At 48.4% G+C, this 13736-nt stretch overlaps 5 protein-coding genes across 5 annotated transcripts; 3 read left to right on the top strand and 2 right to left on the bottom strand.

The window, feature by feature from the left end:
• Window positions 1-1220: 1220 nt before the first annotated feature.
• On the top strand, window positions 1221-3672 carry dpp4 (Dipeptidyl peptidase 4; the record flags this gene model as incomplete). The annotated part of the gene is made up of 3 exons (XM_064902423.1): window positions 1221-3163; window positions 3217-3354; window positions 3402-3672. The coding sequence occupies 3 exons, from the start codon at window positions 1221-1223 to the stop codon at window positions 3670-3672; spliced, it is 2352 nt and encodes a 783-aa protein (XP_064751397.1).
• A 304-nt stretch (window positions 3673-3976) lies between these two features.
• LTR64_008107 (uncharacterized protein) lies at window positions 3977-5062 on the bottom strand (the record flags this gene model as incomplete). The annotated part of the gene is made up of 1 exon (XM_064902422.1): window positions 3977-5062. The coding sequence occupies one exon, from the start codon at window positions 5060-5062 to the stop codon at window positions 3977-3979; it is 1086 nt and encodes a 361-aa protein (XP_064751396.1).
• Window positions 5063-5917: 855 nt separating this feature from the next.
• On the top strand, window positions 5918-8917 carry LTR64_008106 (uncharacterized protein; the record flags this gene model as incomplete). The annotated part of the gene is made up of 1 exon (XM_064902421.1): window positions 5918-8917. The coding sequence occupies one exon, from the start codon at window positions 5918-5920 to the stop codon at window positions 8915-8917; it is 3000 nt and encodes a 999-aa protein (XP_064751395.1).
• Window positions 8918-9493: 576 nt separating this feature from the next.
• On the top strand, window positions 9494-10192 carry LTR64_008105 (uncharacterized protein; the record flags this gene model as incomplete). Its single annotated transcript, XM_064902420.1, has 1 exon — window positions 9494-10192. The coding sequence occupies one exon, from the start codon at window positions 9494-9496 to the stop codon at window positions 10190-10192; it is 699 nt and encodes a 232-aa protein (XP_064751394.1).
• Window positions 10193-10420: 228 nt separating this feature from the next.
• APL4 (clathrin associated protein complex large subunit) lies at window positions 10421-12972 on the bottom strand (the record flags this gene model as incomplete). Its single annotated transcript, XM_064902419.1, has 2 exons — window positions 10421-10519; window positions 10570-12972. The coding sequence occupies 2 exons, from the start codon at window positions 12970-12972 to the stop codon at window positions 10421-10423; spliced, it is 2502 nt and encodes an 833-aa protein (XP_064751393.1).
• Between the last annotated feature and the right edge of the window lie 764 nt (window positions 12973-13736).

Genomic DNA, 13736 nt, shown 5'->3' with positions numbered 1-13736 from the left:
TGAGATCGCACTTTGCAATAGTGTAATTTCAGGGTTATGGTGAACCTCAATTTTTCCTCCAGACGCGTTGTAGGATTTACACGCGTCACGAACGCGTGTGCGATACATATTTCGTCATGTCGCTGATGAGTTCGCATATGTCCTCCGAGACGTAGATAGTCTACAACATCGCTCTCAAATTTCGTCTGTCTCTGCGCAGATCAGGGCACACCACGAAGATACAACGTTGTACTGGGTAGCAATGCGGCCGACGCAGGCGACGTGATGTTAGAGAGACCGAACGTGGACGTTTGCTGGAAGAGGTGGACGCCTGCGAGAACGGGATATCCCCGACAGATGACTCAAGTATAAAGAGATACCCTGTGCACTTACAAGTGAACCTTGTCTTAGAGCACAAGTTGCAGGTCGACCTTTAGCAGTCAAGACGCGTTCACCATTTCTCACAGTAGTCACTTCTCAGGACGTTGCCAGATTGTCGCGGACAATCCATATCGACTCTGCGGCTCAAGAGATACTGACTCGGTTGCTGCTACGAAACTATTCAGGAATCGTGTTCATGATGAAGATCTCTGAACGAGATTTGCGGTACTCAATCTAAGAACAAGAGAAAGAGATCGCCTATAATTTGCCTTATTCGCCACAAATATTGAGTTCAGAGGTAAGAAATGCTTTATCCTACCTTGCAAACTTCAGTGAAATCAATCTCGTATACCATCAGGCATACATATTGAAGCAAACACAGCTGTCAATATTGCTTGCTCATTGCGTTGCATTCGAGATGTACGGAGCCTCTTGGCAGCATAGTAAGTTGCTGCGGAATTGACCGGTCAAGAAGGATCGACATTTTGAATATCTTCAATTGGCAGGTGCGTGTAACTGCATATCTCTTCATCACCAAATCATGTCGTTCCTGCCAGGATCCGCTATGATTTCCCTTATGGGAGGTGGTCGTGTGGTAGCAATGCGGTATTGCCGTTCGTGACGGACCTGCCACTCATGGGTCACTGACTGAATGGATGATGGCTTGCTCACTACGTTGTTACCCACACCAAGCATTGCTGCTTTGTCCTAGTAGCTATTAAGCTAACATATAGCTGTCCAACTCATGTGCTTAAGGTGCACGACTGTAGCTAAACCAGGCGAAAATCTAGGCTGTTGACTTGAGATACCCAGAAGGAGACCCCGAAATCAGCAGCTATTTGACCACAGTAAGAGCCGACATGTTCCTGAACACGGCACTACTGTATACTGTGCTTACGGGCTCAGCAATAGCCCAAACCGAGACAAGACTACCTCGACAGCCACTAGGTGGAGGAGTGCAAAGGCTGACATTCAACAATACGGTCAGCTCCCCAAGGTTCAGGCCGCAGTCGACCTCAATATCGTGGATCAGCTCAGATGAGGACGGTGTTGGTGTAGTGCTCGACAACGATGGAAATTTGAGCTTAGAGAACTTTGTGACTGGAAATGCTACCGTCTTGGTACCTGCTGAGCAGGTACCGTCGGATTACTGGGAGTACTGGATCCGTTCTGATCTACAGAAGGTGCTTTGGGCGACCAACTACACCAAGCAATATCGGTACTCATACTTTGCAAATTACGAGATTTTGGATATTGCCACTGGAGAGCTTACACCCATCGTGGAAGACCAGGCTGGAGATATTCAGTATGCTGAGTTTGCACCGACTGGCGATATGATTGCGTTCGTTCGTGACAACAATCTGTATCTGCACAACAACTCTGAGGTAACTCAGATTACGTTCAACGGTTCCCCTGATTTCTTCAATGGTGTGCCAGATTGGGTGTACGAGGAAGAGATTTTCGGTAATCGATATGCTCTGTGGTGGAGTCCTGATGCTACCTCCATTGCCTATCTTAGCTTCAATGAGACAGGAGTTGGCACCTTCACAATCCCATATTACATGGACAACATGCAATATGCACCGCCATACCCTAGAGAGCTTGACTTAAGATATCCAAAGGTCGGCTCAACAAATCCTACTGTGCAATTTCACTTTCTGGAGGTCGAGTCATTGGCCAACATCACTGTACCTATCATCGCATTCGAGGCAAACAATACCGTTGTGGGAGAGGTCAAATGGTTGACTGAAAACAGCACCACTGTCATGTATCGAGCCTACAACAGACAGCAAGACCAGGAGAGACATGTGGTCATTGACGTCGCCTCTGGTGAATCCACGGTCACTCGTGAACGTGATGGCACTGATGGCTGGCTAGACAACCTTCTGGCTGTGACCTACATAGGCGACGTCAATGCTACGGAGTGGTATCTGGATGAGTCTGATGCTAGTGGATGGAATCACTTATACCTCTTCTCTTATGACGGTGCTCAGAATATTAGCTTGACCTCAGGTGATTGGGAGGTTCGCTCAATTGCTTCTGTTGACACTACAAACCAGCTTGTCTACTACACATCGACTCAACAACACAGCCTGTCTAGTCATCTCTACAGTGTTTCATATCCTGAAGGGATTGTCACACCGCTCGTGGACGATACACAGCCTGGCTACTATTCGGCCAGCTTTTCCGCCGACAACGAGTACTACCTACTTTCTTACCTGGGTCCTGATGTGCCATACCAAGAACTCTACTCTACAAATTCAAGCACTCCATTACGGACAGTCACAAACAATTCTGCACTTTATCAAAGACTTCAAAATTACACACTGCCGAATATCACGTACTTTGAACTTCCTATCGAGGGCACCGAGTATACCATGAACGTTATGCAACGCCTGCCGCCAAACTTCGACCCTTCTAGGAAGTATCCTGTCCTATTCACACCATACGGTGGACCAGGTGCCCAAGAAGCTTCCTACAGGTTTCAACCTCTAGATTTCAATGCCTACATTGCGTCAGATCCGGAATTAGAATACATCACTTACACTGTTGACGGTCGTGGAACGGGTTACAAAGGTCGTGCCTTCCGTGCTGAGGTCACAGCGCAGTTGGGACTTTTGGAAGCGCAAGATCAGATCTCTGCAGCTCGCCAGCTAATTGATATGTTTGACTACATTGATGCTGACCATGTTGGGATCTGGGGCTGGAGTTTCGGCGGCTACTTGGCAGGCAAGGTTGTTGAGGCAGACTCGGATCATCTGTTTAGCCTAGGGTTATCTACTGCGCCTGTCAGTGATTGGCGGTAAGCTCGTTGACTTCCTTACATACGGACTTGCTGATACCAATCGATTATAGCTTCTACGACACGCTCTATACCGAGCGCTACATGAAAATACTGTCCGAGAATGAGGCAGGATATAATCAGACCGCCATACGAAACACGACGAACTTCAATTCAATACCAGGCAAGTTCGCAATCATGCATGGTACAGGGTACGTTCTTCCATCTTCTCTCCGTTGCTCAAGCTGATCTGAGACAGTGACGACAACGTACACTACCAAAACACTGCTGCCCTCGTTGACCTCTTGATAGGCGAAGCTGTTAGTCCTGCCAAGTGGCAGATGGTGGCCTTTACAGATTCTGATCACTCCATCGCGTATAATGGAGCAAGTCAATGGATATATCGATATTTGAGCAAGCAGCTGTACGAGGAGAAGAATAGGAATGTGACGGTAGCTCCTCTTGTACATCAATGGAAGAGAAGAGGTGTGAGTGAGGAAATTACAAGAGAAGTTAGGTGGAGAGCTTGAAGACGCAGAGCTTTTGAATACCGTTAGCCTAAGGCTGTAGGTAATCCATTGAAGCCTCACGTAAGTAAGCTGAGCGTATACATGCGCACTTTTCCGCAAGGCTCTCTTCGCCGTGCTCCTGATCGGTAACACGAAATCTTGGTGGTATTTGCCCGTCAAAAGTGATAAGCAAACCTAATTTGTACCTGGTGAGCGCCCGCAATCTGTACCAAATGTGGTGCGTTGGATCTCAGCCACTCTACCAGGTCTCGACACCATCAAAATGTTCAAGCAATTCGCAGGCCGAGGTACAGTATTCGACACATCAATCCACCTTGCTTTCGCTCTGATTCAGCCATGTTGAGGCATGAAGTGACACCCAAAGAGGCACGTGGTCACTGTGGCCTCTATCGTGCGGATTATCGCAGATATCAGTATCCACGATGACAGCCTCATCGTCCACAAGCTTACGACTCGCAACAATCAAATCCACACGATCACAGCTCTCGCTCCACGGTCTTCCTCGTCCGTGGTAGGTATATTTCTTTTTCTCTCCATGCAAGTGTCTGAACACGTCTATTCCTCTGAGACCGGTTTCGGAATCTTTGTCTAGGAATTTGAGATTGAAGTCGGCTCTGTTTATGACGTGCTGTATGGGTGATGTTCGTAGGTTTGGGTGGCCGTCGATTCGGGTCGGTGCCACATTCATGTCACCGAGCAATAGTACTGATTTACCGCGCTCTTCGATCGATTTGCAGAGGTCTAATATGTGCTTGTGGAAGCGGAGTTTGTGGTCGTGCCTTGTTCCTTGGATTTCGCCAGTATCTGGATTGCGGTATGAATTTGAGGTTCCATTGACCCAGTAGCCGTTGATTACAACCAATGGAATTGTTGCAAATTCGTGTATGAGCACGCGGCCTTCTAGATCAAAATCAGGTACACTGGCAGCAGTTTCCAGTGTGTCGTCCCTTGTCAGCGTCGCTGTACCGTGCACTTTACCACTGAACCCTGTAGCGTTGTACTTGTCTCGAGGCAGGGAGAAATGTGTATTGTATGTGGGCTCATCCGATTGAGCACCTGCATTTGCTGCTAATTCGACACGACGTTGGGTTGCTGTATCAGCTCGGTTGATCTTGACTTCTTGGAGGCACAGAAAGTGTGGCCACTTGTGGGCTTTGAGGAAGTTTCTCAATGGATAGGTTGCGTCGGGTGTGAAGCTGATTTGCTTCTGCAGGAGTGGTCCTATGCCATTGACGTTCCAGCTGTAGAAGTTGAGCTTGTGAGAGTGATTGGTGCTTTCTGTCTGTGCTGCTCGTTGCGCTTGAACAGCATCAGTACGACGACGTAAGGGTGGTGGACTGACTGATCGTGCTGAGCTGCTCAGCTTCCTTTTGACTGCTGACGGCGACATGAAGATGAGGTAGGATCAGTCCTGCCTGCCATTGCTGAAGGTGAATATCTTGAGCGATTGTGATGCCACCCTTTCACTCAAGTGATGACCGACAAGTACATACGGCACTCAAACTTCTCGCCAAGTGGTTGATTTCAGTGTATCACACGAAAGTGCATAATCTGCTGTTACCCCCAACGCTGGCAATATAGTGATCTTGACAGTGCGATGTCTGAATTGGTGCCGCCACGTTATCCTATGCTACGAATATTGAACCGATCACAATAGCCGGTGTCGTCCGTATAGCGACGGCGAGGCTGGCCACCGACAAGTCGAATCTGCAATACATCGAACGTGCCAGGCTTCTAGATGATGTGATATAGAACATCCCTGTCACCACGAGACTGGCAAACCTCGTGGAGCACGAACAAAGCTTTGTGGCCCGCGGAAGCTACGTTTTAGGGCGGTCCTTCCTCGATTCAGGGACCAATGACCCTGCATCAATGCCTGTGGTAGGGTTTTCCTTTGTGCTCCAAATCTTCGAATCAGGCTATGGAAAGCGCGCTGCTTGACGGCGTAACAGCTAGTATGCTCGAGTTGAGCTTCCTTCTGGTGCACGACGTGGACTGAAAAGCACATGACTCTGATCCCGCAGATCATTCGTGTCCATAGCATGGCTGGTGACCCTGCGACAGATAGCGACGTACCTGGTACAATCTGAGCTCATGGAACCTCACACCAGATCCCACGGTAATATTAATTGCTCGGCACAAGTCCCTCAGCCCTGAACGTTGGTCCAACTCGCTCGTGTCATAGGACTATTGTGCTGACTTACGGCCTCCTGTTCCTTTGCACGCAGACAGTGACTACAACAACATGCCCTTCGAGCCAGAGATTCAACCCTACTCCGACATTCACTACCTATCTAATGTTCGAGAACCCAACGACGATGACCTACGGGCCATTATCAGGACATACCCTCTAATTGATAATCATGCGCACAACTTGTTAAGAGAAGAAGAGGCAGATGGAAATGCAGATCACCCTTTCGAGAGCATTACCTCCGAAGCCCAAGGTCATGCTCTGCAGGAACACGTTCAGTCTACTTTGGCACATATTCGTGGTCTCAGACATCTGGCCGACCTTTACGATTGTCCACCCTCCCTACAGGACATCAAAGCTGCCCGGTACGATTTTTGCATTCGGGACTATAATGGGTTGATCCGAAAATGCTTAGCAGGGACACATGCGTTGCTCTTGGATGATGGTCTTCCGCAGGATCATGTCCACCCTGTCAGGTGGCACGACAAATATGCTCCCACCGTCAGACGAATAGCTAGAATCGAAGTGGTGGCTGCTGAGCTGCTCGAGCAGCTGGCCCACGCTGCAGGCCTCTTAGTCCCGGGCGTTGACACAGCCTGGTCCATAGAGAAGTCTGAGTGGTTCATCCAAAGGTTCAATATCATGTTCAGAAATCAGATCAAGCAGCTTGCTGCTGATCCCCTCGTTGTCGGCTTCAAATCCGTCGTCTGTTACAGGTCTGGCCTGGACGTCAATCTCGCAAGTCGAAATGCTTTCCGGCCTCACCAATCACTCGCGGAAACTTCTTTGCTTACTTCTTTTCACCACTTCTTACGAGAGGCTGTCGGCAAGCATGATTATCGTGTTGGTCAGAAAGACGTCAACGATTTCCTAGTCGTTGCTACTTGCGACGTCCTGAGCATGTTGGTAGAGACAGAGGGCGAAACAAAGCCGTTTCAGTTTCACACGGGGCTCGGTGATACCGATATCGATCTGGTAAAAGCTAATCCAGCATTCATGCAACCCCTGCTTGAAGCTTTTCCCAATGTCGATTTTGTCATTCTCCACTCCTCGTGGCCCTATACTAGGGAAGCTGGATATCTGGCAGCAAACTATGCTAATGCTTGGCTTGATATTGGCGAAGTCTTTCCCATGCTCTCACGACAAGGTCAGGAGGACGTTCTCAGACAAGCTCTAGAGCTAACACCCGCGTCCAAGATCTTATGGAGTACTGATGGCCATTTCTTTCCAGAAACATTCTATCTCGCAAACAGGCAATTTAGAGAGGCACTTCAGACAGTTCTGGGTGAGATGGTGTGCTCAAAGGATGTCACAACAATGCAAGCAATTAACATTGCGGTTGATATCTTATTTTGGAACTCAAACGCACTGTACAAGCTGGATGAAGAAAGAAAATACCCACAATTGCTCCGTTCTGTTGGAAGAAATGATACCGACAGTCAAAGGACGACTCTGTGGCATCGCGGAAGCGACGTTTCGCAAAATTCACCATCTACTGCGGGGTTGGACTCAGCTGCATCAACAGCAATACCTTCTCCGGCCACCACTCATCGTACCTCTAGATCTCGTAGGACTTCCAATTACTCGATGAGACATAGACCAACACGGCCTTTGACCGGACCGTCGGTAGATCAAACCATGTCTGCTATCGCCTCATCACAGAGTTTACAGGCAGCACTTCGTGGTGACCAGCAAAATGATGGCGAGGACGATATCGCAGCACTCAACAACTTCATGATTCGCAATCCAGAGATCAAATTCATCTGGCTCGAGTTCATTTCGAATACAGGAACTGTGCGAAACAGAATGGTTCCAATCAAAGGATTCAAAAGACAGCTAATCACAAAGAAATATATCGGCATAACGTGCGCGCTTCCACGACTCTTGCAGAACGAATTGCCTGCCGCTGGCTGTGACACAACTGGTGAATTCAAACTGAGGCCCGACCTGAGCTCTTTGCGTCTGAACAAAGGTGTTGATAGCCCTTCTGCCTCTGTGCAGACGTGGTGGATGATGCCTTCACACAATGATGAGCTTAAACACTGGGACCGGTGTCCACGTTGGGCGCTACTACGACAAGTCGAAGCACTTCAAAATGAAAGTCAACTATCTATGCTTCTGGGCTTTGAGATCGAGGTAATTTTTATGAAGCCAATCATGAACAGCGCAGAGTCAGCATTCGAAGATTTCGAGGTTGTGAATGAATTACACTCCTGGTCAAACATGACATGTCTACAGACACGACATTTGCCATTCATCGAATCAATAGTCGAAACTTTAGCAGAAGTGGGTATTGAACTGGAACAATTCCATGCAGAATCAGCACCATCTCAGTGGGAGTTTCCTTTGCCGCCTCTTCCGCCCGTACAAGCTGTTGATCAGCTTTACAAGGCGCGTCAGATCATCAGTAACATAGCTCAGCAGAATGGATTGCGAGCTACCGTTTATCCACGGCCGTACAGTGCAGCAGCTGGCAGTGCGAGTCATGCGCATTTCAGTTTGAATGGACCACTGCATATCGTGCAAGAACACGAGAACGCATTCCTGGCAGGTGTTCTGAAGCATCTATCGTCAATAGTCGCTTTGTCTCTACCTCTAGAGGAATCGTATGCACGCGTCGCATCCGGCGTCTGGTCGGGAGGTGAATGGATAGCGTGGGGTACTCAAAACAGAGAAGCGCCAATACGTAAATGTGGACATGCACACTGGGAGATGAAGACCGTAGATGGAACGGGCAATATGTACTTGGCCATGGCAGCTGCTGTCGCTGCTGGCCGAGATGGCTTGAACAACAAAGTGAAACTCAAGCAAAAAGATACACTCGTCGACGTCTGCAAATTGAGCGCCGAAGAGAGGCAGCAACAAGGTATTACTGAGCGCATACCTAAGTCTCTCAATCAAAGTCTGCAATGCCTGGGTCAAAACCAAGTGCTAATCGACCTTCTTGGTAAGAATATAGTTAACGATTACATTGCAGTCAAGGAGGCTGAACGCGCCATGCTCGAGGAGATGACCGAGCACGATCGCAAGGTCTGGCTTATATCGAGGTATTGAAACTTCGAGATTTTAGATACATCGTTGGTGGTGCTTCACGTCCAGCGCGGAAACGCTTACTTTTGGCAGTACTTCACATTGCCTAATGAACCAATATCCAATGTCTGTGGTCTCACCACTAATACCCATGGAGGCAAAGCCTTGATGATTCACAAAACGTTGTGTTATCTTGAGTTGGTCATATGTGTAATATGTCCAGTACTCACCTGACCATATCCATATCAGGTCCCCAGGTTCTCGAACCGGTAAGTCGTGTGACCAATCAGCTGCACAACCACAACGAGGCAGCGCACGAATGAACTCTTAATAGGCAGCAACATGCTCACTCTCAAGATAGATCTAAATACGACGATGTCTTCGTCCCAGCATTTCTTTTTCCTAACACGTTTGAAAGACCATACAACCCGATTTTCCATTCATCATTTTCACCAACAGAGCTTCAAACCCTGCTGATTCTCTCCATGCATACTAGCTGTTATGAAGAGCCATTGAGCCAGGATCTAGTTCTTAGACCACCATAAAACCAGGTTGATACCCGTGGTAACCAACTAACGAACCCTACACACGTAGCTCAAAATGTCAGCCTCAACATCAGACAGAGGCAATCGTTGGTCGAGGACAACCTTCTTCTCCGTCCCCAGCCTAAGGAGTATCTTCAACCACGGAGCCAAGTCACAGCGAGGCAGTACTGCTCCAGAAATGTCTTCGACTTTCAATCAGCAGCATACTAATAGCAGCACGCTGTGCGACAGCACAACACCCACAAAAAGTACCGGCACCACCACCACCGCCACTTCTTCTCGCAACCACCACAATCAAACCATCGCAAACAGCCCCTACGTACAAGCAGCCAGCACATACCCCACATCCAAATCCACACCAACACTCGAAACCAACCAGAAATACATCCAAGCATGCCAGGCGATCATCGAAGCTCAAGCGGCAATATTCGAGTTAACAAAACAGCGTAAACTGGTGGCGGAAGAGCGTGCCGCAAGTAAAGAGGTCATGGCGGAACTTGACCAGCGAGAGAGATTGGAGAGGAAGATGAATGGGTGGTGGAGAAGGATTGAGGAAGAGGGATCCGAGGGTGTGAATGAAGAGGGCAGGGGGAAAGAAGGGGAAGAGGAGAGTGGTGTGGGTGACGAGTATGATGCAGGATCTTGGTGCGAGAGTAATGTGGGGTTGAACTATGATGATTCGTCCTCGGATGAGGATGAAGATTTATTATTTGGGAGCAATCATAGTAGGATCCGATCTGGATGGCGAAATTGAGCGGCAAGCAGGATTAATTCGAGGGATGAGTAGGGTAATATGAGGAACCTAGAAAGCTCGAAAAAGTATGCGGTCATCTGGTTCGTTGGTTGGTTCTAGAAATGTAAGGGTGGTGCAGATGAGAATGAGCAGCTTGAGAGGAATCGCATGCACGACGAGAAACATGTCTTGCTGGAAAATTATCTTTAGTCATCGATCTGGTCAACAGCTAGATTCTGGTACATAATCTCAGGTCTCACTCCAGTCGACCTGATCAGTTATCGCAGGACTTCCGTCGTCTTTTTGGTAGCTGACCCTCAGACGTAACCGCAGCTTTGGTGGTAAGGACTAAGACCTGGTTAGCATTATTATTGAAAATTTGGATTGCTTGTACTCACCCCTGCCGCAGGCACTATCCTCATGGCCTGTGTAGCTTCCTCACCACCTTCTAAAGTGCTCTTGTTAATGGCCTGCAACGATAGCTTTTGGCTCTTTGGCACAGCAGCTTGTAGACCAACACCAGTAAAGCGATCGAAGTTCGTTGTATTCTTGAATCTGGCTTGGGCTTGAGCGCCAGCTGCGCTGCGAGAAACTTGGATGGTGATGTTCAAGCCATTTTTGTTGTACACTGGCTGTGCCGCAGGACCTGAGAGCGCTGGAGACGGTGCAACTGGTGCTGGCTTAGGAGCCGAAGTCGTGCCGTTGCCCATAAGATCGAGCATGGAATCCATGTTCGATCCCGATGGAGGTGCGGGACTCACAGATTGTGGCGGTGGGCTCTGTACTGAAGAGCCACCTCCAAGGATATCTGCCAGAAGGTCGGCTGTGTTCTGTTGTCCGTTAATGACAGCACTTGTGTCAACAGAGGGCGCATCCGAGCCTCCAAGAAGATCTCCAAGCAAGTCTGCTTCGCTCTGTTTCGAGATTGGCTTGGCTGTCTTGTTCTTGAGCATACTCTTTTTGCCGTCCTTCTTCTTCGTGGCTTCTCCAAGCACTCTATGCTCTTCCTTGATTTCTGGCGGAGGCATCTTCTCTAGAACACCTCTTCGAATCGAGTCATAGCCAAACATATTGCCGTACTCGACAGCTCTTTGTTGTATTTCAATGCTCAGATCTGATTGGCGAACCATGATCAGACGTCTTATCCTTTCGACCTGCGAAGGATCTGACATTCTTGTAGTCAACTTCATCGCTGATGTGACTATGTATTCTGTGACGATTTGGTTGGCATATGTCGAATTGAGAATGCTCTCGTATAAATCAACGATATCGCTTTCCTTCACTTCTTTGACCAGTTCTTCCTCCTCGTATGAGCCTCCTCTCAGTAGTGCATCACCGTACTCGCCCATCGACCAGGTTGCAGCCAATGTTAGAGCTTCTTGGGTGATATCGGCCTTTAGTGCTGCGTATAATTTCTGTACGGAATATGTTTGTAGATCAGGAGTTGTGGCTATCAGGCGGACGAAAGAAGACAAAATCTGCTCTTTGACGTGGTTACCGGCCAGTTTGACGATTCTAAGAAGTGTATCAATATGCCACCTCTTACTTGGAGCATATCTGTCGGCAGCTATGCCAATTTGGGTCGTCATCACTGGTTTGAATTCGGTATCTGCGACCTCGAGGAAGGCAAGCAGCTCTCTTATCAATACTCTGACGTTGTCTTCGCGAATGAGGGTAAAACTGAGGTCGAGCGCACGTCTTCTGATAGAAATGTCGGGATCTCGTAAGCATTCGAGTATAGTATTTCTGTGCCTTTGCACAGCGTTTGGTTCGATTGCAACGACTTTTATCAGGGTGTTCAACGCGACATATCGAATGTTGTTATCCTTGTTGGCTAGAAACTTTCCAAGGATATTGACGCCCAGCACTCTAAGACCAGAGTCGGCCTCAATGTCGAGTATGGTGAGCACTGCCTCGTACAGAATCGAATTGCCAACATTCTTGGAGGCTTCAGTGTTTGTTGCAACCTGAGCTAGGATATCGTTGATCTGTTCGCTTACTGCAGCGTCACCACGTCCAAGTACACGGAAGAGTCGCAAAATCTTGACTTGTAGGAAAGGATCTGTAATGCCACTGACGTCGTGCTCGGGTGTATATCCAGAACTTTGCAGATTCTTAAGAGTGTGAACGAGCTGTGGTACCAACGTCTTGAACATATCAATGACCCCCTCCTCTACTTCTTCCTGCTCTTCAGCTTCGCACATATTTACTGCCAGAGTAAGCCCAGAGAGCAAAACAGCATGGTTGCGGTCAGACAAAATCAACTTGGCTTTTTCCAGGAAGTGTTCTTGTAAATCTGGTACTTTCCGACATATTCGCATTGCGCACAAGGCAGCCTTTTTCCGAATGTAGGGATTTGAAGTCTGTATGAGGTTTTCGATCTCTGGAAACAGGTCTCTCGACATTTCGACAGAAGCAATGTTTCCAAGCGTGCACAACGCCAGGCCCACAACATACTGATTTGAGTGGTTCAGATCGTTCTTCAGAGAGTTCGTGACCAGGGTAAGGACTTCCTGGTTCTCGTCCAGCAGCAACATGGTACCCAGATAGCCCAGTCTCTTGTCCGCAAATCGAGGCGAGGCCAATAGCTTCAGACATTCGATCTGACCAAAGTGTGTCCTCTCACCAAGGGTAAAGAGGTATAGCAGCTTTGCAACATTGTTGCGCCGGACATTGGAATCGTGACTTTCCTCTCGAAAACTGGCACGAATCGCAGCACTCTCTTTCTGTACGACTGCTCGCTCATCTGCAATCGTTTTGGAAGCCCGCACGTTGCGAATGAATTGCTTGAGGGATGCCATGGTTGGAGGAGTCGGTGGGCAAGAGGACGCCCTCGGAGGGGCTTACACGTTCATCAAGGTCGGTGTCTTATGGGAGGTCCAGACTCGCTCGAAAAATCCCGTACTCTTCAGCAGTGCAGATTGCTATTCCGAATTGCCTATTGGCGTTGTACTTTCGATCAGACGTTGCCCAAGTCTAAAGAGGCATGCTAATGGCTGGATCTGCCTGTGAGCCTTGACACCTGACTGCCTGACATATCCTCAGGGCCATCAGGCACTTGATTGTCTCTCTAATGAGCAAGTCCTACGCACTAGGATGACTGCAAGGAGCGTAGTACTACAGCACAGGGCTGGTTAGTCTATGAAGGTTCTTGAAGCTCTGAGATTACAGCGATGGTATATGTTGCTGAAGCGAAGTTACTGCAGGGCTCGAACAAAGCATGATCACTCTCATCGATTACAGATTGAACAATAGTAGGGCGAACCATCAAGCATTACACGAGCTTCTATCCTGTCTCACCGCCTCTCCCATACTCACAGACAGACCAGGTCAAAGCCTCTTAGGACTCTTCTAGCATCGTGGCGTGCGATTACTGCCTTGACGGCATAGCTACCACGACGAAGAATAGAAACAGATTGTATTTGCTAGCGTCCATTGGAGACCTCAGTCGTCCGAGGACGTGAGTGAAAGTAAACGGACTGACTCTGTCTGGACATCTCAAGCCTCGGAGATGCTCTCCGCGCCTTTATTAAGAATGCTTAGCAGCGCAACAAGTACAACCACT

Source organism: Lithohypha guttulata, assembly GCF_036872675.1.
Source record: "Lithohypha guttulata strain CCFEE 5908 chromosome Unknown scaffold_7, whole genome shotgun sequence".
Classification (NCBI taxonomy): Eukaryota; Fungi; Ascomycota; class Eurotiomycetes; order Chaetothyriales; family Trichomeriaceae; genus Lithohypha; species Lithohypha guttulata.
Note: the sequence above shows the minus strand (reverse complement) of the source record. Positions and strands in the feature narration are given on the sequence as shown.